The sequence below is a fragment of the Rhinolophus ferrumequinum genome, chromosome 12 (assembly GCF_004115265.2).
Source record: "Rhinolophus ferrumequinum isolate MPI-CBG mRhiFer1 chromosome 12, mRhiFer1_v1.p, whole genome shotgun sequence".
In the NCBI taxonomy this organism is placed as follows: Eukaryota; Metazoa; Chordata; class Mammalia; order Chiroptera; family Rhinolophidae; genus Rhinolophus; species Rhinolophus ferrumequinum.
Window position 1 is genome coordinate 83,560,650 of NC_046295.1, and position 22,910 is coordinate 83,583,559.

Sequence of the window (22,910 nt, forward strand, 5' to 3'; positions counted from 1 at the left end):
CCCAGGCATGGAGGGACCTGGAGCAACCTCCCCATATGCAGGAAGAATGCCTGACCTGCAGGGACCAAGGGGAGCTTCTTGGCGAAAACCTGAGTGTGGGCACATGGAGGGCTCACCTTCAGAACCCCCCGCCCCCGCCTTGGGGTCAGGACTGAGCCCGCCTGCTCCCTGCGTGTGGCCATCACCTGTTTCCCCAGTCCTTTCTTAAGGACACACTGCCCAGGACCCCAAGTAGTGCAAAAGAAGCTACTGGAAGCTCAGCTCACAGACCAAAGGCAACCAGGGGGCTGTCCCCAGCCAGGGCATCCTGAAACATGGCAAAAGAGCTGCAAGACGGCAAGTATAACAGGACCAATGAGGGCCATGGATAGCCCGGACAGTCAGAGTTGGGATAGCCAGCCTTCATTCTCCTGGGAAACAAGGCCTCTGGTGCACTGGCTGGCCCTGAGACCAGTCAGATCCTGGCCACACAGCCGGCTCAGTGCCCCATGGCTCTGCAAGGTTTCTAAGATGCTGCCCAGCCCTTAGCCATCCGTGGCTCCTGGAAGCAAGGGAGGGAGGCCTTGCCTGGGGACCACAGCCCAGCTGCTCCAGTCACAGGTGGGACCTGCCCTGAAGCCCCCAGCCTCGCACCTCGCAGTACAGGAGTGGGGTGGGAGTACGGAGCAGAGCTGGGGCTGAGATCACTACGCGCTCCCCACAGGGCTGGCCGTAGGACAGGCAAGGGCCTGGGTCTCACTGCAGCCACTGTTCCTCGAGAAGCCCAGAAGGGAAGCCCTCTAGGCCGACGCCCACGGCCCACAGCACAAGGGTGGAGTGCAGGGAGGGGGAAGCCAGGGGGTGACACAAGGGTGGAGCGTAGGGGGGCGTTGCGAGCTTACTCTCCTGGCAGACGCGAGTCCCCTGTGCCATGGCTCGTGCTCCAGAACTGTTTTAGACGTGCGACCATTTTGAGGATTACAGCAAATGATTCTATTTGTAATTTCTAACCCTCCGACTGCCCTCCCCCCAAAAAAACTGTACATGAGTTTACAAACATATTAACATATAAATAACGAGAAGCATCCTGGCGGAGCCTCCCCAGCTGTCTCTGCTCAACATTAAGACTTCGAAGAGAGTGTGGTGCTGGCCGCACACGGTGCCCACTGTGGGGCGCGTCGCCGGTGGCTTCAGCACCGCCAGGTCCAACCACCCAACTGTCCGTGGTGCCCAGGAAGCCCGGTCATCGCTCGGGCTCGAGCTCGTGCTGGAAGGGCCGCCGTTTCTCCCGACAGTGCTTCTTGTGGGCAGGCCAGTCCTTCTGCTGGCACTGGGAGCCACAGTACCGGGCCACCTGGCAGCGCCCGCAGATGTTGAACTCCCGGAGCTGAAAGGACACAGGATGGTGAGGCAGAGGCCCACGGTGGGGGCACGGAGGGGTCAGCAGGGGGCGGGGCGGCAGGGTACCTGCTTCTCCATCATCGTGCAGGGTGGGTAATGGCACTCATAGTAGGTGCAGGAGCTCTCCTCCTCCTCTACCACGTCCCCGTTGGCGTTGTAGTACCGGGTCACGTTCAGGACAGGGAACTGCTCTTCGATGGGGTCCGTGGGCAGCTGCTGAATGGCGAGCCAGTATAAGCTTTGCTCCCTGAAAGACAGAGGATGGTCCAGTACGATCCAGCCGCACACGGTCAAGGCACAGGTGACAATGACAAGACTCCAGGACGGACAAGCTGCTTCCTCCTGCTCAGGATACCCCACCCCAATTTTTGTAATGGTGAGCTGACTTTTCTTTGGCCCCTGCCACTGCATGGGCTCGTCTCTATGGGGCATCAAGTACTTAGCACGTCCTCTCTTCCCACAAACAGGTCCAGGGCAGGGCTGTGTCTGCCCATTTGTCAGTCTCTCCCACATGGGGGACTGACGGGTGCACAGCGGGCAGGGGCAGTGTGGGGCCGCAGCCCTGGCACCCGGCCAGGATCAGGCAGCCCCTCTTCCAGTCTCTGCCCCGGCTTGGTCTTCCTCCTCTGGTGCTGTGAGCTGCTCTGCACCCTTATGAACACCTGTCTTGTTTGAGCGGCACACACCTTGCACCTGAAAAACTCTACTTGACACCAGAGCTGAGGTACGCTGACAGGCTGGGCGGGGAAGCGAGCATCCCACCCCTGGAGCTGGGCTTCAAAGGGGCAACCCCACTGCGAGGGCCAGAGCAGGTCAACCATCCCCTCAACCTAGAAAGAAGACTGTCCTCATCCAACACCATATACAAAAATTAATTCAAATAGACCAAGGACCTAAACATAAGACCACAAACAAACAAACTCTTACAAGAAAACACAGCACAAAAGGTGCACAACACTGGATTTGGCAATGATCTCAAAGGTATGGGTAACACAAGAAAAAATAGACAAGTTGATTGGACTTCACGAAAATTTAAAAATTTTGTGCATCAAAAGACATCCGGCATAGGGGGATTATCTCTCTGTGAGGGGTGTAAATATCTATTATGTTAGACATTTATACACCTGAAACTAATAAAAATAAAAAAATAAAAAAACAAAAGACATTATTCACAGAGTAAAAAAGCAGCCCAAGGAATGGGAGAAAATATTTGCCAGTCATATACCTGATCAGGGACTAATATTCAGAATATACGAAGAATTCTACGACTCATCAACAAAACAACACAATTAAAACATGGGCAAAGCATCTGAATAGACGTTTCTCCAAAGACCACAAATGGCCAACCAGCACATGGAAAGATGCTCACCGTCTCTAGTCATCAGAGAAATGCAAATCAAAACCACACTGAGATACCACCTCACACCCATTAAAATGGCTACTACAAAAAATTAAAACAAAACCAAAACCAGACAATTGTCAATTATACCTCAATTTAAACAAAACAAAAACAAGTGCTGGCGAGGAGGTGGAGAAGAGGGAAGCCTCGTGCACTGCGGGTGGGAATGTGAAAGGGAGCAGCCGCCGTGGAGAACTGTATGCGGGTTCCTCGAAAAGCTAAACACAGAACTACCCTGGGACCCAGCGATCCCACTCCTGGGGAGGCACCTGAAGAGCTGGAAGCAGGTCTCAGAGGGAGACTGGCACCCCACGTCCACGGCATCCCGGGGGTGGGAGCACCCCCAATGTCTACCGACAGAGGACCGGATACACCAAACGGGGTCCCTCTACACAGTGGAATGTCACAGCCCTGAAAGGAAGGAGGTCCTGACACCCGCTACCACGTGGACGGACCCTGAGGACACTGCTCAGTGAAACGAGCCCGTCCCAGAAGGACAAACCCTGCAGGACCCCCTCACAGGAGGTCCCCAGAGGAGTCAGATTCAGAGACAGGAAGTAGATGGGGGGCTGGGGCTGGGGAGGGGAGGGGTGTGAGTGTTTAATGGGGGCAGAGTGTCAGTTTGGGAAGATGAGAAAGTCCGGGAGATGAGGGAGGTGGTGGCCGCACGACATTGTGACTGCACCTAATGCCACTGAGCCTAATGCCACCTTAAGATGTTACATGGTAAACTTATGTATATTTTACCACAATAAAAAAACTTTAAGAAAAAAGGGGGCAGTCAGGAGGTGGGGGAGGCTGCTGCTTTCTGAGCCAGTCATGAAGTCATGGGACCTCCAGACAAGCAGGTCCCAGCCCCATCGGGCTTTGGAAGGCAGAAAGGAAGGAAAAGCACCTTTGCAGTGGCCTTGCCCCTGTGGCTGAGTGGCCCTCGGGCCACACTGGCACGAGTTAGGCAGGCACAGCGAGCGGTGCAGGCTTGGGAGAGGCTGTGGCACCACGCGGCCTGCCTCAGCGATGGGTGACACCGTCCCAGAGCTGGCCGCGATGAAAGGTATGCCACACCCTGGCCGGCTGAGCTCAGGTGGCTCGGACCCACAAGTCGGGCAGACACTACTGAGGGTCTAGACCACGCATGGGACACAGGAGGCGAGTACTGCACCTTCCAGGTGGTCTACAGCAGAACGGGGCGGCTAGGCTCGGCCCAGCGGAGACCACTGGATGGGCGCCCGGTTGGACCGACCCTCCTCCACACAGGAGCCCTGACCGTGGTCTACTTATCTCCTCGCCACAAAGGGTGAGCAGGAGTCCATCGGCCATGGTTTGGCCCAAGCCTAAGTCACAAGGAGACCCGCCTGAGATGCCAGATTTCACAGGCCAGACTGCTTGGAAGGAGCAGATCCACTGCCGGGTGACAAGGTGGGCAGTGTCCCCCAGTTTGCAGTGGGCGGCAGGAGACCTTATGGTGACAAGGAGGCCGGGCCCCAGGGTCCACACTGGACGGCCCGGGGGGAATCCTGGACGCCTGCTGAGCTGCCCTTACCCTCCTGGCAATAACGCAGCCTTTGTTTTGTTTCATGCAAGAGCCCTCCTGTCCCCTGCTCCCAGCTAAGAGTGACTCAAAGCAAGCTAACTAGTTGGCCCCAGGACTTCCTGGGGACACACCACTTGTAGAAAGCGAGTCCACAGCTCTGGTGGCCGCTCCAGAAGGAAGACTGCAGGCGGCAGCTGGCTTTCCCACGTCAGCCAAGGACGCCAGTTTCTATCACTTTGAACTAAGGCCAGACTAATATAATCCCCAGGAAGGTAACCATCCCGAGGAGTCAGTTTCCCTCAAGAACGGAGTTTCAGGGCCAAACCCTACATGGCAGAGAGAACCCAGAGCCTGGGTCTGCCCCACACCACCGACCACATGTAGCTATTCCATTCTGCCATTCCCACCTCTGCAGCTCAGGAAGTGGTCAGATCCTGAGGGGTACAACTGTAGTGGTTCACACACCGTCTTCCATCTGCCACGATCTTGAGGACACTGACCTGTCCAACCTCACTGCCACCTGTCTGCTGGGACTCAGCCCACCAGTGTCAGGAAAAGCTGCCCAGAGGCCCAAGGATACACTCAGAAACCCCAGGCAGCCCCTCTGAGCCCCCTGGCTTGTGTCACCTTCCGGCTCCCGTCCTGCTGGTCTCCACCACTTCCCAAGGCTCTATGAAGCTCACAGCAGGGCTGCTCCTGGCCACATGAACTGCCCCCGGAGCGTACTCCCCCCCAAGTGGGCGGCCTGTGCCATCCTAAACAGAGGCGCTGTTTTCAGGACCATGGCGAGGCAAAGGCCGAGCCCCCAAATCACAGTCTCATTTCCGTTAAACCACCGCTTAGGCCAACTCTTTAGCAAGAACACGACAAAAAAGCCCATCTGTGTGCACAGGGGGCCCCTTGAAATAAAGACACCTGACATGTCTCAGTCGTGGAGAAGTCCTGTCACGTGCAGGCGTCTAGACCGGGCAGCTCTCCTCCCCACTGGAGCTGATCACCAGAAGACCGACCCGAAAAGATAACCATCAAAACCTTACTCTACCTCCACGAAGAAAGGAGGACCCCACACCCTGGTGCCCAAACCCACGAAGCACTGGAGCAGCGTGGAGACACGGGAGCCTGAGCAACCCACCTCTGCTTGCTGGAGGTCTCCTCCGCTCTGGGCCGCCAGCCCCACGGCACCAGCTGCAGATTGTCCAGGCGGTTGTCCACCGTCACCGCATTCAGATGTACCACCTGGAAGCCGGGGGCGATGCCCCCTCGGTGCCGCTCCCTGGGGGCAGACAGACAGGTCTCTAACCCCACCTCCCAGACCTACCCAAGCCTGTTAGCCATGTGGTCTGAACTGACCCTCCTCACACGGCCGTGTAGGGGACGCAGCAGGAGCAGGCTGCCCAGAGGACTCCACGTGTGTCAGTCTGTGGCTCAAACGTACAGACCACGTTGGCAGGTCAGCGAGGCTGCAAGAGGCCATGGCTGGAGTCCCAAACCATCTAACACACGGCCTAGAAAATGCCCCATGTGCACGGCCCCCCGCGTTTTGGACCCCACAGAGCACACCGAGGAAAGCCATCCTTTCCCCACATCCCCCTAACAGGCCCAGCAAGAGCCCAGGAGGGACGAGGCCCCATGCTCCCCCAGAGGACACTGTGTACCCCAGAACGAACACCGGAGCAGAAAGGGCACTTGGTGGCTGAAAACTTTAGGCTCCCCTGCCAGTGCCACAGTGTGTAGTCACTCATTCCTCACTTAGTGGCAACGATGCAAAAGCACTATCTGTAAACAAGGGCAGGTGGCTCCACTGGCTCCACACACATCAGGACTCATGCAAGACCCAGGGATGGAACAATAGCTCAAAAATACTCACCACAGCAACTCGTGAAGAAGCCTTCCTGACCCCCTTCCTCGATTTTTGTCAAAGGCACATGCAAATATCTTGGCGCCATTTCCATCTGCGTCGACCTCCATCCTGGCCTAGGAGGAATGGGAAGAGATCTGTTAGAAAGCCTCTGATTTTCGGCAACATTTTAAACACCTCTTAGAAACACTGAGCGACGTGAACAAACAGAGGGACAAATGCCAGGCCTGTTCCTGGGGCCCTGGGAATGTGCAGAAGCTCCCAAAGACACGCGGCACGGATATGCCAGCGTGCCCCAACAAGCACCCTCTTCACCCTCATGAATTCAAGCAAGACACTCATGAAGCACTCTGCACAATACGTGGGCACAGCGACATAAATCCCCGCCCCTCCGAGAAGCCCACAATCCCGGGAGCAAGATGAACCCCTGCACAAGACACCATTGTGAAAACGTGAAGGGCAGAGATGGGGGTGCTGGCCCACAGATGCCTGGAGCGTGTCCCTAAGGAAGGAGTGAGTGACACAGACAGAGCAAGGTGGGGCACTCAGAAGATGAAAGGAGCACTGGGCACCAGGACAGACAGTGGGGCCAAGGCCAGAGAAAAGGTAAGTTGGCATGGGACAGTCTCCCAAGGTGCCGGGGCCTGTCCAACTGAACATCCAGTCACAAACGTGACAATTTGTTCTGTTTTTCAGAAAGAGCTGGCAAGAAGGGTGGACGTGAGGGAGGCCCTGCGTGACACAGGCAGCACAGACCCGTGTCCTCATGCGAGGTCCTGCCCTCACATCTCAGGGAAGAGCACCATCCCTCACGGCCCTGCCGGGCACTGACGGACAGCAGGCCTGCAGAGGGAAGGGGGCCCTTACCTCAAAGGAGTAGCCCTCCACCAGCGGGATGTCTTGCTCGTCTATCAGCGTGTACTTGGTCTAGAAAGCAACCACATTTCGAAACATTACCTTGGGGATCTGGCGGAGGCACTGGCAACAGGCAGGGGCGGCCCATCAGCCTAAGAGGGGGCCGTCACGGGGCGGAGCAGCCGACCGCTGCGCAGGTGGACGTGCCAATCGCTGGTACCCCTGGAGCAGGTTTCAGGCCTCGCTGCCACCCGCACCCGACTAAGCCTTCGAGGTGCCACGGGACTGGCCGGCCAGCCTCTAAGCTGTGCGTCTGAATGATGTGCCAATAAACCCAGTCCAACAGGCGGCGTCGCTGGAGCAGAGACGAGCCCCGGGCCGAGGCAGAATATCCAGAAGGTTGCAGTGCTTGCTGATTAAACGGGACTCGGGACTCAGGTGCTCACTGAGTTGTCCTTTTTAGCTTTTTGTCCCCAGCAAAAGCTTTCGAGGAGGACATTAACACGACCGGTCGGTAAGTCAGCAGGAGCCTCGGACTGCGGAGAGCCCACCCTTCTAGTTAGAAAGCCGCACGCCGCCTGCAGGACGGGCAGGTAACGGCCTCCGGACCACTCACTCTCGCCTGGGAAGCTTCTTCTAGGATCTGAGTCCGTTTTACCTTCATCTCACTGCCTGTGCTCCTCTCTCCCCAGAAGCTTCCGCCGCTTGTGATGGGAACAGGGTTCCCATCCAGGGTAAGGTCCGCGGCTGGTGCAGCTGCACGGCCGGCCGGCTCCTGGAAACAGCCAAGCCTCGATGACCACAGGTGCTAGGAAGCCCCCGCCTCGAACACGCGGAGGGCGGGGCCGAGTACGGGAGAGAAGCGGAGGGAGGCCCTGCCCCGGCGAGGCCCACTGAGGCTCGGCCAGACGTGGCCACCGCTGGCAGCGTGAAACCTGCGCGAAGCTCCACTAGGACCCGAAGGCACTGAGCGGCGCGCACACACCGGCCTCGGCAAGGAGCGAGCGCGCCGCATCGCAGGGGCGCTGCGCTCTCCGCGCCGCAGGTGCAGCCGACAGCCCCCTCCTCCCCGGCGCACCGTCGGAGCCCCAGGCCGCGGCCGGAGGGCAGCCCACCGCGGGGACAGGCCGCCCGCCCGCCGCCCGCACAACCGCCAAACCCTGCGCCGCCAGTCCAGCCCCGGGCCCCCAGCCCTGCGCCGCTCACCTTCCCGGCCACCCGGCCGAGCCGCACGATGCCCAATTTGAAGTCTGTCATGGCCAGGCCTGCGCTCGGCCGGCGGCGCCGCTCCCTCGGGAGGCGCCGAGCCGGGGCGGGGCCGCGGCGCGCCTGGCGAGCCGGGCGAGCGGGCCGGGGTCGGGTCCGGGCGGCCGGACGGGACGAGGCTGGGCCGGACTCGGGCCGCCGCCGCCTCGCGCCCGCCGGACCTGCCACGCGCCGCCGCTGCCGCCGCGCGCACCACAGCGAGCGGAGGCGAGGGCGGGGCGCGGCACGGACACACCCCCGCCCGCCGCCGCATGGCCAATAGCGGGGCGCGCCCTGCACCGGCCGGCGCGCGCCGCCACGCCGCGGCCAATGGGAGGCGGGCGAGAGCGCCGGCGCGCTGAGGAGCGGGGCGAGCGCGGGGGAGGGGCGCGGCCGGGGGCGGCGCCTGCGCGGCCGCCTGGCGCTACGTCAGTTTCGCGGGAAGCTTTGTGCGGGCGTCGGCGCTCCGAGCTCCCGGCCTCGCGCCGGCAACCAACCCCCGATACTGCGCGCGGCCCAGGGGCCTGGTTGCGCGCCCCGGACCGTCTGGCAGGACTCGCTGCGGCTCCCCATAAGCGGTCCGGCGTCCGCCGGGCAGCCGGCAGGCGGCCCGGTGTACGGACGGCACCCGGGAGTTGCGGGGCCGCGGTGGAGTCGGGTCTGGGGTGGCCAGTGCCTGCAGGACTTCGAAGACGGCCCGGCCCGAGCCGAATGCGGCTAGCTGGCAGGGCCCCTGACCGCCCTCCTTCCTCCCCGGCCGCCCGCCGTCTCCTCACAGAGGCGGCGTGGGGACCACGGGCCCCGCCCCCCGGCCCTGGCTACACCAAACTTCCTTGTGCCTCAAGCTCCTCTACTGAGACGGGGCGATTTCCAGGGCACTGACCAGCCTGGTCCAGGTCCTTCCTAAACAGCAACTCCAGGGCCTGACGTCTGGGGGTGGGGGGCCTCTGCCTACCCCCCCGTCTCTGCTGGCGTCCACTCCCTCCACTACCCACGGAAACGCCTCCACACCAGTGCACATAGCAAATGTCCACCCCCTTGCTCATCTTCCAGGGAGGGAGGCAGAAAAGGCCTATGATAAGTGAGTTATACGCCCGTGTTAGAAAGTGATAAACGCTGTGGGGAAAGGAGTGGATCAATGTTGGGGCGGGGGTCCCAGTGAAGGTGGTGAGCAGAGTAGGGCCTCGCTGACTAGTCAACGTGAACAACCAGTGAGAGGAGAGGGCGCGAGACGTGGGCATAGAGGGAAGAGTCAGGGCAAAGGCTCAACTGGGAACACATCTGGCGTGTTTGAAACATCAAGGTGGCCATTTTGACCAGACGGGTGAACCGGGAGTGAACCAACAAGTGACGCCATTGGAGGGTTTGAACAGAGTAGTTTTCCAATGCATCACTCTGGCTAAGGAGACAGAGGGGGCAGGCAGCTGGGTCCCTCCTTTGGTTGCACTCACTCGGGAATTCACTGGAGCACCTCACTTCTCTTCCATATAACCTCTCTGTGTCGTATCTCACTGTACAGGGTTTCCCCACGTGACCAGGCAGGACACCTGCACTTCCTTACAGCATAGAGGGCGCTTCCCATTGGGCAAGCATTTATTGGGCCTCTGATGGAATTATGCTTTCTAGTACCCCACTGGACAAAGCGATTCATGCAGGCAAGCCCAGAGCCAGTGTAGGAGGGCTGTGCAGCAGAGCACAAGTTCTGGGAAGTGTGGTTCACTGGTGGGGGCGTGGGCACCAGTGGCACAGCCTGCCCCAGTCTGCCCTGCGGCCCCTGTCACAGCAAGATTGCACTCAGGGCCTCCTAAGACCTCCAGAATTACTGTCTCATCAAGGTACTGGGCTTGGGGTCCATTGTTTTATGATGCACAAAACGGCCCGGTGTGGGCAAGGCACGTTGAGTGTGGCTCCTTTTGCTGCAGAGGCCTGTTGTCTGTACCCCAACACCCAACATTCCATTCCATAGGACAAGAGCTAGACATCCCCTTGAAAAAGGAGGAGTGCACTGTGGAGTCACTGGTCCATAGCAATTTGAAATGCAGCCAGGCATCTGTCCCGATGTTCCTTTAGCATGGATTGTCTGCTCCCTGTAAGAGCTCTCCTAGTCTACTGTTTTCAGCAGTTCTTGGCTTTTCCAGGACCTTGGCCCTGCACCTCTGTCATCCTCCCTTTTCCATAGGAAGTAGCCCATATTTGCTGCTGGGTAGCTTCCTCAGCCAGCCATTTGCCTGTAGAAAGTCAGGGGCCCAAAGCCCTCATTTATTTCAAAGTCTGTCCATTTGAATTCAAGCAGAATACAACCCTTTTTAAAAACCTGTGGATTTGGGGGTGGCCGGATGTTTCAGTTGGTTGGAGCACGAGTTCTTAGCAGCAGGTTTGCCAGTTCGATTCCCACATGGGCCAGTGAGCTGCGCCCTCCCCAACTAGATTGAAGACAACAAGCTGCATCTGAGCTGCTGGAGGGTCGGCTGGATAGTTCAGTTATTTAGAGCGCAAGCTCTTAACAACAAGGTTGCTGGTTCAATTCTCACATGGGATGGTGGGCTGCGCCCCCTGCAACTAAAGATTGAAAGCGGCGACTGGACTTGGGACTGAGCTGCGCCCTCCACAACTAGACTGAAGGACAATGACTTGGAGCTGATGGGCCTGGAGAAACACACTGTTCCCCCAATATTCCCCAATTAAAAAAAATTAAAAATACAACTGTGGACTTTCTATGTATCAAATTATAACCTACTCCATTAGACAAAAGCTGCACCGCAAATGTTTTTGAGAACACTCCCCTCCCTTTGGTTTGCCTTCTTGTGTGGAAAGAAGCCAACTGGCCCTTTAAGCCGCTGCCAGGAAAATCATTAGATTCACTTTCTGTCTTCCACATTACCACAAGCAGCGGTCTTGCCATTTTTCTGTCAATATCCATCCCGGCTCACGCTGTCTCCAGCCTCCATCAGCAATGCCCTCACTGCCCTGCAGGTGTGTGCACCTGCTGCTGGGTTCCAAAGTCAATGGCACACTTTGGAATTTTGTAGTGGCAATGTGTCACTTCTAAGGACCAATATCCATTCCAGTTACCTGTTGCTGCGTAACTAACCACCCCAAACTTACTGGCTTAAAACAACTATTCAGGTGCTCGTGGTTCTGGAATCTCGATTGGGCTCAACTGGTTGGTTGTGCTGTTGGCTGGTGAGGCCAGTTGTCTCCTGTCGTCAGCACCAGTTCCTGCTCTGTCTGTATGTTTGTGATGCTCCACCTGCACTGGGCCTGTGACTGTTTTGATGCATTTAATGTGGTAGAAAGTTATGGGACTTCACAGCTCAGGCCTGAGGACTGGTCACTACACCCACCTTCCTCCTCGGGGGCCTATTTTCAGAACGAATAAGAAACTGGGGTGGTTTGTGCTGCAGTAGTCGATAGCTAACACGGCCATGGCACTGGCACAGCCAGTCACTGGGGGGTAATTGAGGCAGGAAGTCTGAGCTGGTGTCACTCACGTGCCCGGGCACTCTATCTCTCCCTGTGCGATCTCTCCAGCAGGTTAACCAGACATTTTTCGTGGCATCTTGGGGCTCCCAAGAACCTGCAACTGGCATGGCATCTCTTCCATCCCAGTACTGCCAGTTAAAGTTCAATGGGAAGGAATGGAACCCACCTTCTGATGGCAGGAACAGCGTGAACTTAAGTAAAGGGGTGGGAGAAGTGGTTGGCAGACATCTTTGTAGACCAACCGACAATGCCATCAGGTGCTGTCAGCTGGAGAAGGTTCTTGGAGGAGGGGAGTCGGCGTAATGAGAGCTGTATTGGTCATGGCTTTCATTTTCTGTATTCACTTTGACATCTGGGGACTCTTGCTGCTGGGGACAGCCTGCCTCTCCCAGGCTAGCTAATTCCTAGAGACAGCAAACACGCCTCCACAAGCAAACCAACCAATGCAGAGCCCACACCAGCCACCTCCTTCATCTAACTCGCACACCGGGCCAGGATTTCCTAATCATCCTAATCATCTGATCACAGGTGCTGGACAAGTAGAGCCTGCCCCAAGCCGAGCCCACTGAAGTTGCTGACACTGTCCCATCCTAAGGGCTCAAACTCACCTGCACTGCCTCACTGTTCCTTCCCACAGAAAACAATATGGGCTCTGGGCCGTGCTGTCCCTCCCCACTGCCTCCGGAGCCATGCTGCTACTTCCCACGTGACCCTATGTGGTGTGGCACTGTAAGTACTAGACTTGCAAGCAACTGTCTCTGTGTCTGTCGCTTTACCTGATTAAAACTAATCCTGGGTACATTTTAAGACAGAGGCCAGGAGGTTGGAAGGGTCACCTATGTGGATTCTGAAATTGCTAAGAATTCTAACAAGAGTGGTACTGGACAGAGTGACAGTGAGTCAGGAGCTGACCTGGCTGTGGAGAGGAGTGACAGCGGAGGCTGGTGGATCATTACCCAGAACACGAGTTAAAGCTGGGAGCTTCAAGGTCGAGGGGAGATGGCCCCATCGGCATAAGGAACGTCCACACTTGTAGAGGGTCTCTCTGGCTTATTTGGGCCAAAGTGATGACAATTGCCAGTCGTAGGGAATTGAGAAAATGCTCCAGAGAACGGCAGTTTTGCCGTTTATTTTATACATTAGAATCTAAGGAGGAGACGGAAGGAGGGTTACAGGGAATCCATGGGCGGGAGATTAAGGGGGCAGGAGAAAGCAAAGCGGGAAACTCTCTAAGATTGGATAAAAAGTAAAACCGAGAGACACATTTTACATTGGTGGGTGCAGGATAGTTAATAATTAACATTTACAGTGCACAGAGATGGTATTCGGGGAACAGACAACAATAAGGGGTTCTGTAGTCTCCTGCTCTGGTGGTGGGTGTGCCCTGAGGGATCCAGAAAAGGAGATTACTTTGACATGGTATCTTAGATGCAAAAAGACAACAGGCAGGCTCACTTCAGGTAAAGACTGACCTTTGTCAAGGAAGCTATAGGCCCAGGACATGACCCCACTGTGACCGGCTTTTAGTTAGGAATTTGTGTGTTCAGACCACCCTGTGTGCTTGATTTTGTTCTGAGTTTGTAGGGCCTGCCATGTTGGCCTCCCTGAGCTTGTCAGGTTCAATCTGTGGCCCCTTTTCTGTCCACAGCCTGGAAGTGGTCACAAGGAGTCAGAAGGGTATCCACCCCATCTGCAGGCCTGGAGTACAGGAGTTGTGGGAAAATAAACAGCTACACTTACAAGTCAGGGCGTTTGTGCTGATGGCAGATATGAGGACATAGCAGTCGTTTCCAGAACAGGGCAAGGGTGGGTGATAGGGTCAGAATAAAGGCTGTGCAGGGCCGTATGGGGTCCGATTGTGGGAGACAGAAGGTGATCTGGGACAAAGGCCATCGTTTTCTGTCCTCATTTATTCCATCTCAGCAGCAGCCAACACACATCTCTCTCCTTCCTTCCTGAAACACTCCTTGACTTCTGTTGTGGACATTTGGCATTCTGGGCTGCCCACAATGCTCCCCCTTCCCATAGGCACCCTGCACCCCTTGTTGAGGAATTCCCCATCTGCAGTCTTGACAAGAGAATGTCTCAAGCGTGGCCAGTCAGACCCTCCTTCCTGGAACATGAGGCCTGGAGCCAGGTGAAGCCTGGTGCTGGCCGGCTTAGTATCCCTGGTCTTCTGGGGCTCCCTGACCCCTCCCTTTCCTCACCAGGCCCACCGGGACCCCTCCAGCTTGGAAGTCCCCTCTCCTTTTGCTGAGAGGCTAGAGTAGGTTTCTGTGGCTTTCACCCCAAACTCTGATGTCATCAACACCCTGACTTAAGTTACCATCTGCAAACAAGCGTCTAAGAAATCTTTAGTCCTTTGTCTCCCCCAAACTCATGCATAGAAGCAAACGCCTGATGGGCACCTGAGACTGCTCCTCATGACTTTCTCCCACACCAAAAACAACTTACATCTAGGCCAGTTTTCTCCATCAGAAAATGCTAGCGTCACCGCCACGCCCTTCTTCAGGCAGGCCCGTGTTTAACTAGCAGTAGGCTTCTCTGAGTAAGCCTCACCTTCTCCCTTCTAGACTATCTCTCGGGTCTCCCACATGCACGCGCCCCGCCTCCACAATTCACTCTGCACAGAGGAACACGTTTAAAATGATAAACCAGAGTATATCCCTCCTCACCCCAGAGTGATGCGCATCCCAACCCCACGTAGCCTCCGCCCAGCTCTCCCTCCGCTCCCAGCCCTGCGCTGCGGCAGGTCTCCCGGGCCCCCACCGCCCAGCACCCGTGTCTTCAGGGCTGGCTGGGCGCGAAACGGCTTTCCCTCAGTACCCCACCCCGAGCGCCCAGGACCCCAGATCGCACGCAGCAGGGGCCCAGCACGTCGGCCCGCCCTCGTGACGTCCTCCAGTCGAGTGACGCACGGGGCTGGGTAAAGGGCCCTTCCCAGCGACCCCGCCGCGACCCGGCCCCGCCCCCTCGACAGGTGAGCCGGCCGCTCTCCTGGGGTAGCAGGGGACGCCCGTGCTCTGGTTCCCGGGAGCCGGGCCGGACCTCCACCCTGCGGGCCGACTCTGGTGGGGCTGGGGACCGGCAGGAAGGGAGGGGGAATGGCCGGCACCAAACCAGTGGGAAAGGGGAGTGGCCGAGTTGGGGGCGGGCCAGGGAGGGGCGTGGTCGAAGGGCGGGCCTGGTGCTGGAGACGGTCCTGGAGGGTGAGGGGCGTGCCCGGGGGGGGCGTCACGGTCGGGGCCGGGGGCGGGGCCGAGGGCGGGGCGAACCCAGGCGGTGCTCAGAGCTCAGCGGGCCCGCTGGCGGGCGGGGTTGGCAGAGAGCGGCTGTCCGGCGGGGCCGGCGGGCGGCATGGGTCGGGTGCAGCTCTTCGAGATCTGCCTGAGCCACGGCCGCAGCGTCTACAGCCCGGGGGAGCCGCTGGCGGGAGCCGTGCGCGTGCGCCTGGGGGCGCCGCTGCCCTTTCGAGGTGGGCGCCGGGTCCCCTCGGGGCGGGCTGGGCGAGGCGGGGCTCAGGTGGCTGCGCTAGCACCTGCGGCAGGGCCCGGGCTCCCGGAAGCGGCTACCGGAGGCGCTGCCGGGGACACCTTCCCCTCCTCTTCCGCCGGCCTGGGGCGCGGGTGGGCTCCACTCGGGTCCCCCGGCTGTGGGGAGGACTGGGTAGAGCTGGCGGGGCGGTTCAGACTCTCCGGGGAGGGAGGCGGCGGCGGTCGGGGCAGAGCATGGAGCCCCGGTGGCCCAGTCCTTCCGCCTTTGCCCTTCCTGTGGTCTCCGCCTCCGGGGGGCGGGAGCCTAGAGCCTGTCCACCTTGCGGAAGCCCACTCTGATCTGGACACGTGCAAGCCTCCGACCTTCCCTCTCGGGTCTCTAGTGTCCGCTGAACCCCTCACCTGCTGGGTCCTCACCTGGAGCCTGGCCCAAGCTGGGCTTTCACACACACCCATGTTCCTGGCGCAGGGCCTCGCTCTTCACAGTCTGTCCCGCTGCGTGTGCGGGTCCCCAGCAGGGCCCACCGGGCACCCGCTTCCACCCCGTTTAAGCTTGTCTTTGCTGGCTGGAGGTGTCTTGCTCATCCCTTCTGAGCCCCAGGCTCCCCGGCGCAGCGGGCATCTAGGAGCAGAACCTGAGCCCTCCTGGCCAATCCCTCTGCTGGTGCAGACACCTGGGGCTTCTGGGCTGGGATTGGCTTGCTGCAGGGGCTTCACTAGGGCTCTGTGGACAGCGGCCTCGATGGGACTTCACGGTTCCCCCTCACGGTGCTGGGGGCAAAGCTACAGCCCAAGGCCCTCTGCCCAATCCCTGGCTCTGAGTGTAATGTTGTGTGAGGTGGCCCCGTGGGGTGTTCTTCCACCTTGGTGTGCTTGGCCGAAACCATAGCCGCCAGGCTTCCCTCTGGACCTTGAGCCTCCAGGTCCCTGCGTGGTTTACAGTTCAGCACTTATGGTCCACACTGAGGACTGAGAGCTGCTGCCCTCCTCTATGGGCAGCCGCCGCCCCCATCCTGGACAGGTCTGACCTGTCCCCCCCCCCACCATAACAGTTTGACTCTACAGGATGTTCTGCTCTCGAGGTGGGCAATGAGGAGGGTCATGCCCAGACAGCAGCGGCAGCCCCAGCTCTCCCCGCTCACTGAATTCTCGTCAGGGGTCAGGTGCCATTCTCCCCACTTCACGTGGTCCAGAACTCCGTGAATCCTCCTAACAGCCTGCGCAGTGGATGCTGTTATTATTCTCATATTACAGATTTGGAAACAGGACAGAGAGAAGAGACCCGCAGGCTAGAGCTTTAGTGCAAGGACGTGGCAAAGGCTGGGCTACCTCAGGTTTGTGGGAGCTGGCGGAGGGTGGGAGAGACTCTTAGGACCAGATGAGGAGTGAGCAGAAGTCTTCGTGGTCAGACTACAGGTGGTGCCAGGGAGAAGGGCTGGCACCTGGACAGGTGGGTGTGCTGGCTCGAGAGGAAAGTTCCAGAAATCACCCTGGAACACAATACATGATTTTCCTTAGAGAACCAGAGCAGCCCCAAATGCCAAATGGGTGCCCATTGGTTCAGCACCTGCGTTCTGTTGTGCTCGGAGCGCCGTTAGGACTAACCGTGGTAAACACAGTGCAGTGCGGTGGAGGCTGTACCTTGCCAGAACACACCTGCCCTATCCTGGGGCCGTGCCATGCATGGGTTCACCTGCAGGAACAGACCCCCCTGCCTGGGCAGGAGGGCCAGGCGTGCATGTGTGTCCGTCCTCCTGCACCTACAGTTCCCCTACGGAGAAGAGAATGGACAGGGAAAGGATGTCTGACCCCGATGTGGTGACTGGGACCTCCGTGTGTGTGCGCGCACAGAACAGGCATGGTGTTGTCAAGGTCACAGCGTGGGCCTCTGTGGTAACCTGAGGGTTGGTTTGATGGTTTGCTTTTCTATGGCTCCTTTACCTGAATTCTGGGGGCTGGGTCCAGGTGGGTGGGTGAGTGCTTTAGCCACCCTGCTGTTGGACACACGGGCTGTGCCCAGGTGGTTTGCTGTTCTGAGCAGTGTTGCTCAGGGCTCCTGAGAAAATTGTGTGAGACGCTAAGGGGAACCGCTAGGCCCCTGGTATGTGTGCGAAGAGGTGTAGCACAGGTGCCTGGCTCTTCCCTGGGGCCCTCGAATCAGCCTGCACGTTGATCTCTGTAAGGGAGTGCCTGTTACTACCTGCTCTCCAACACATCAGAATATTTAATATTTGCCAATCTGATGGGTTTAAATAGTAAGGCACCTGAGTTTCCTTGACTTCTAGTGAGATTGGATCTTGGTTCCTATTATCTGTTACTATGATCCCCTAAGTAACAAATCATCCCTAAACTAAGTGGTTTAAAAACAACCATTTTATTATATCTCAGAGCATTATGGGTAGGAATTGGGGCAGAGGTAAGCAGGGCAATTTGTGTGCCATCCACTGGAGTCACTTGACAGTACTTGGCTGGTACTGGGCCAGTCTGGGGACCACTGCACCCCTCTGGCATACTCTGTTGATCCCAGCATTCGAATGGCAGCCAGATTCAAGAAGGGTTCAAGCGATATGGTGTCTGGACCCACCAGCACGCCTTTGCGTCAGTTCAGTCACCCTCCTCGTTTCGGTCACTCCGCTCCCCTGCCTCATTTCTCCGGGGCTGTGCTGATTTGTCTAAGCACCACTGGCATTCCAGATGTCAGGGTGGGGACAATTCCAGGTCTGGCCCTAAGAAGGGGCGCGGACGGAGCGTGGATTGGAAAGCAGGGCTGAGTCTGGAAGGTGAGACTAGGCTGGCGTGGAGGCCGAGGGTTGCTCACTGGCAGTGCCATTGGGGGCGAGGGTGAGCTGATGGTTCGGGAAGGAAGCTCGGTGCGCCATGGGTGACTAACAGGAGACCTGCATCAGCAAGGTGGGGACAGCCTGGGGAGACTGTGAACACTCCTGGTATGGCTGACCCTTGGCCCCTGGGATTTGGGACACCAGGTTCTTCCTGCATGGTGGCTCTGTCAGGAAGGTGTCTGTTCTGAGTCACCTTCCCCTCACCTGACCATCACGTCAGGGGAGGAAGAGGGACTGAGCCTGGAGGCCGAAGTCTTTGGCCTTGACTCAGCCCTGCAGGGAGGGGAGGGGTGGAGCCGCAGGGCTGCAGGGCTGTCCCTCACTAAGCTCCTGCCCCCTCCCTGCTTGGGTCTCCAGCTGTGGTCCTCCCTGGTGACCAGCTGTGCCTGGTTGTCCAGCCACAGCCTTCTGACCATAGTGGACTCAGCATACAAGTTCTGACAATTAAGTTCGCAAACTTGTTGCAACGATGTCGCTAACCTTTTTTGATATCAGAGGGATTATTCATTATGAATTTGTACCAACTGGACAGTTAACCAAGTTTACTATTTGGAAGTGCTGAAAAGGCTGCGTGAAAAAGTTAGACGACCTGAACTTTTCACCCACAATCCATGGCTCTTGCATCATAGCAACGCACCAGCTCACAGGGCACTGTCTGTGAGGGAGTTTTTAGCCAGTAAACAAATAACTGTATTGGAACATCCTCCCTACTCACCTGATCAGGCCCCCAATGACTTCTTTCTTTATCTGAAGAGAAAGGAAATATTGAAAGGAAGACATTTTGATGACATTCAGGACATCAAGGGTAATACGGTGACAGCTCTGATGGCCATTCCAGAAAGAGAGTTCCAAAATTGCTTTGAAGGGTGGACTAGGTGCTGGCGTCAGTGCATAGCTTCCCAAGGGGAGTCCTTCGAAGGTGACCGTACTGATATTCAGCAATGAGGTATGTAGCACTTTTTTTAGGATGAGTTTGTGAACCTAATTGTCAGACCCCGTACGTTTCCTAAACTGAGGAATTCAAGTTCCTGATCACAGAAAGGTGATGGTCCCTGGTCTGGGTGCTTCCAGTGAGGAGAGGGGGGAGGACCAGGCCATCTCTCCATGCAGGAAATCAGTTCTCCTGGGTAGTACTGGCCCAGGAAGTCAGGTGTCCCCACCCTCCAGGGTGCCAGACTTGGGGACCTTTTCTACTCAGGCATGTCTGACCACATTCCTGCAGCATGAGGTTACACTTCGCTTGCTGGAGCGTGAAGGGGTGCTTTCCAGAGGTGATTTGCCTATGAGGCAGCTCGAAGGTGGGGTCAGAGGTCAACTGCCCCATAGGCCTCTGCTCTTCATTGGTGTCCCAAGCATCACCTATAGGGAGCTGGGTTTTCACAGGTCTGGCGGGCCCAGGCATGGCTGGAGTCAAGGTTACCAAGTTGGGGGTCATCCAGGGGTCCTCTGGGTGACCATTGGGGCCCTCCTGTTTTGCACGGCAGGACAGATGTCACTCCGTGCCTCAACACCCTGGGAACACCCCAAGATGGGGGATGGGCAGGAGGTGTTCTCTGAAAGGCAGCAGGCCACTTGCTGGCCTTCCCAGGGCCCAGCTGGCTGGGGCTGCCTATCACCTGGCTGCTGCCAGCCCTGCATGGATCCCTGTGCTGTGGGCAAGGAGGGGCCTGGGTTGGTGGATGGCTGGGGCTCATGCTGCCCCCCCCCCCCTTCTTACAGCCATTCGTGTGAGCTGCACAGGTTCCTGCAGGGTTTCTGACAAGGCCAACGGCACAGCATGGGTAGTGGAGGAGGGCTACTTCAACAGTGTCCTGTCACTGGCTGACAAGGGTGAGTGTCTGGGAGCCTGTTCCCCCCACCCCCACTCCAGGGCAACCCTGGCTGTCAAGGGTTATTGTCTGGGAGCCTGTCCCCCCACCATACCCCAGGGCAGCCCTGGCTGACAAGAGTGAGTGTCCGGGAGTCTGTCCCCCCCCACACATCCCGGGGCAGCCCTGGCCGACAAGGGTGTCTGGGATCCTGTCCTCCCTCACCCTGGGGCAGCCCTTGCTTGGCAGTGGGGACTGTCTGTCTAGCCTACTCATCTGCCTCTGGGATTCCTGGCCTGTCCCCCCTCTGCCAGGGCTGTGCATTCTGATGGGTTCCTCCCTCTGGCAGGCCCTGGGCATAGTCTGATAGGGGCTGGGAAGCTTCTCATGGATGGTGGTGGGCTCCGGCCCCTGGAACAGCCGTGCCCCCCTCTGTTGTTGAAGCCAAGCACTTGTCCCCATCCTTTGCCCAGGCCTTGGCCTTGTGCTGCTGTGGTGCTGGAGACACAGGCTGGGAGATCCAGCAGATGCAATGTGAGCCAGTGGGCTGCAGCAGCTACTCCTGTCTGGGCCCGGTGGTGTCACCTCAGGGCTCCTGAGGTCCCCTCTCTCCCACATCTCCTGCCTGTCTTTGCAGGAAGCCTGCCTGCTGGAGAGCACAACTTCCCCTTCCAGTTCCTGCTTCCTGGTGAGAGGCCAGCTTGGCCAGGCCTGGTGGTGACAGTTGGTGGGGGATGGGTTGGGTTGGCATCGGGGCACTCGGGTGCTAGTGCCCGCTGTCTCCCTAGCCACAGCACCCACATCCTTCGAGGGCCCTTTTGGGAAGATTTTGCACCAGGTGCAGGCCACCATCCACACGCCACGTTTCTCCAAGGACCATCAGTGCAGCTGCGTGTTCTACATCCTGAGTCCCCTGAACCTGAATAGCATCCCCGATATCGAGGTGAGGAAGGGCGGTGGCCTCTGTGTCCTCAGCTAACCGAACTGCGTCCAGGACAGGGTGTGGCAGGGCTGTGTGGGCTTGGTCAGGGCCTCCAGGGATCTGGCCTGCGCACATGGCCAACCCCCTCCCGCCCTCCCGTCATCCCCCAAGCAACCCAACGTGGCCTCCACCACCAAGAAGTTCTCCTACAAGCTGGTGAAGACTGGCAGCGTGGTCCTTACTGCCAGCACTGACCTCAGGGGCTACGTGGCTGGCCAGGTGCTGAGGCTGCAGGCAGACATCGAGAATCAGTCTGGCAAGGCCACCGGACCTGTGATGGCCAGTCTGCTTCAGGTCAGAGTCCTCACGAGCTGGGGAGGGGGTGGCCTGCCTGCCCAGGCTCACAGGCTGTCCCTTCCCCAGAAAGTGGCCTATAAGGCCAAGCGCTGGATCTACGACCTGCGGACCATTGCGGAGGTGGAGGGCGCGGGCGTCAAGGCCTGGCGGCGCTCACAGTGGCAGGAGCAGATCCTGCTGCCAGCGCTGCCCCAGTCAGCCCTGCCTGGCTGTAGCCTCATCCATGTGGATTACTACCTGCAGGTGCTGGTGGCGAGGCAAGAGGGGTGGGGACGGGGGGCAAGAGAGGGGGCGCGGCCAGGTCCTCACTCCCCAACCCCCTTCCCTGCCCCCCTCCTCCGCAGGTCTCCCTGAAGGCACTGGAAGCCACTGTGACCCTCCCAATCTTCATCGGCAATATCGCTGTGAACCAAGCCCCCCTGAGCCCTCAGCCAGGCCCCGGGCCGCCCCCTGGTGTTCTGTCCCTTGTGGTGCCCTCTGCACCTCCCCAGGAGGACGTCGAGGCCGTGGCTGGCGGCCCCCACGTCACAGACCCCGTCTCCCTCTTCACCAAGAGCCACTCTCAGCAGCCGCAGCCTGCTACCTTCGGCTCCGTGCCTGGCGCCCCTGAACCGGGTCCTCAGGACGGCAGCCCCGCCTCCCACCCTCTGGCTCCTGCCTTGTGCATCTCCACAGGTGCCACCGTGCCCTACTTTGCAGAGGGCTCTGGAGGGCCGGTGCCCATCCTGCCCCCGGAGTACAGCTTTCAGTGCCACCCCTATGGTGAGTGGGGGCCTGGGCCCTGGGGCAGGGAGGGCCATGGGCCCCATGTAGACCTTGCTCTCTCTCCGCAGAGGCTCCGCCGTCCTATGAGCAGAGCTGCAGCGGTGCTGACCCCAGCCTGACCCCCGGGAGCTGACCTCGCACTGCCTTCTCCCCCGCGGGCCTAGCTCTGCCCTGGGACTGGACGCCCAGGGCCTCGTGCCTTTGCTCCCGGCCTGGTCCTGTCCACTAAGGACTCGCCGCGCCGACCGTAGCCCTCTGTTTCCTCTGTGCTGCCTCTCTAGTCCCCTGCAGTTGGCCTCTACCTGCGGGACGGGACTGGAGGGACGCCATGTAAATAAAGCTCTTCGTTTGTAGAGCTGGGCACAGGCCGGCCTCTCGGGCGCCCTCCTGCGGCCGGGTGCGTAGCGGGGCCCAACCTGGGGTATCCCTCAGCCCCGCCCCCTCCCGGGTGCACCCCCTCTCCTAGACCCCTCCCCACTCTGGGCTCCCGGTCCTCCTCAGCCCCGACCCTTCCGGATGCAAGCCCCTCCACAGGCCCGCCTCTCCCAGGCTCCAGCCCTTCTTGGTCCCCGCCCTCTTACCTCCCGAGCGCGTCCCCTTTCCTCTGCCCCGCCCCTCCCCCCCCCCCCCCCCCCCCCCCGCTGGAGCCCTCTCGCTCCTTCCTGGAGCGTGCCCCTCTTCTGGTCTCCCGGCCCTTTTTTTCGGGTGTCTTGGGCTGGAAAGCAGGCCGGTGGAGCCCTCCTGGCCGCGGAGAAGGACCAGCCTTGCGGATTACAAGTGTTGGGTCCATTTAACGTGGGGCCACGGCTCGTGCTTGGACCCCCAGTTCTGCTTTAGGATGTGCCCTCGGGCCAGGGTTTCGTGTCCGGAACCCCGGCTTTAATTTAAAATAAGTTTGACGTAGGGCAAAGACAACCCGTTTCATTTTGTTAACACACTGTGGGCTTGCCCGTCCAGCACCCATTGTTCC

The 22,910-nt window shown here is 58.8% G+C and overlaps 2 protein-coding genes across 3 annotated transcripts; one reads left to right on the plus strand and one right to left on the minus strand.

The window, feature by feature from the left end:
- Nucleotides 1–963: 963 nt before the first annotated feature.
- Nucleotides 964–8,493, minus strand: ZMYND19 (zinc finger MYND-type containing 19). 2 transcript variants are annotated; one of them, XM_033122176.1, is made up of 6 exons: nucleotides 8,233–8,493; nucleotides 7,039–7,098; nucleotides 6,181–6,287; nucleotides 5,446–5,586; nucleotides 1,447–1,627; nucleotides 964–1,366 (listed from the first exon to the last, which is right to left on the minus strand). In XM_033122176.1, exons 1-6 carry the CDS (start codon nucleotides 8,281–8,283, stop codon nucleotides 1,223–1,225), a joined length of 684 nt encoding a protein of 227 aa, XP_032978067.1. In that variant the 5' UTR covers nucleotides 8,284–8,493; the 3' UTR covers nucleotides 964–1,222. The 2 variants fall into 2 exon arrangements, with proteins under 2 accessions (XP_032978067.1, XP_032978068.1); XM_033122177.1 differs by lacking the exon at nucleotides 8,233–8,493 and adding an exon at nucleotides 7,685–8,049.
- A 6,536-nt stretch (nucleotides 8,494–15,029) lies between these two features.
- Nucleotides 15,030–22,573, plus strand: ARRDC1 (arrestin domain containing 1). The gene is made up of 8 exons (XM_033123819.1): nucleotides 15,030–15,229; nucleotides 19,808–19,918; nucleotides 20,534–20,584; nucleotides 20,685–20,839; nucleotides 20,990–21,172; nucleotides 21,242–21,418; nucleotides 21,520–21,937; nucleotides 22,009–22,573. Exons 1-8 carry the CDS (start codon nucleotides 15,112–15,114, stop codon nucleotides 22,071–22,073), a joined length of 1,278 nt encoding a protein of 425 aa, XP_032979710.1. The 5' UTR covers nucleotides 15,030–15,111; the 3' UTR covers nucleotides 22,074–22,573.
- The last annotated feature ends 337 nt before the right edge of the window (nucleotides 22,574–22,910 follow it).

Coding starts and splice junctions, on each gene's coding strand:
- ARRDC1 (XM_033123819.1), top strand. CDS start 15,112: ATGGGTCGGGTGCAGCTCTTCGAGATCTGCCTGAGCCACGGCCGCAGC. Junction 19,919..20,533: donor CCTGTCACTGGCTGACAAGG/GTGAGTGTCTGG, acceptor CTGTCTTTGCAG/GAAGCCTGCCTGCTGGAGAG. Junction 21,173..21,241: donor TGATGGCCAGTCTGCTTCAG/GTCAGAGTCCTC, acceptor TCCCTTCCCCAG/AAAGTGGCCTATAAGGCCAA.
- ZMYND19 (XM_033122176.1), bottom strand. CDS start 8,283: ATGACAGACTTCAAATTGGGCATCGTGCGGCTCGGCCGGGTGGCCGGG. Junction 7,099..8,232: donor TCGGCCGGGTGGCCGGGAAG/GTGAGCGGCGCA, acceptor GTTGCTTTCTAG/ACCAAGTACACGCTGATAGA. Junction 1,367..1,446: donor GCACGATGATGGAGAAGCAG/GTACCCTGCCGC, acceptor GTGTCCTTTCAG/CTCCGGGAGTTCAACATCTG.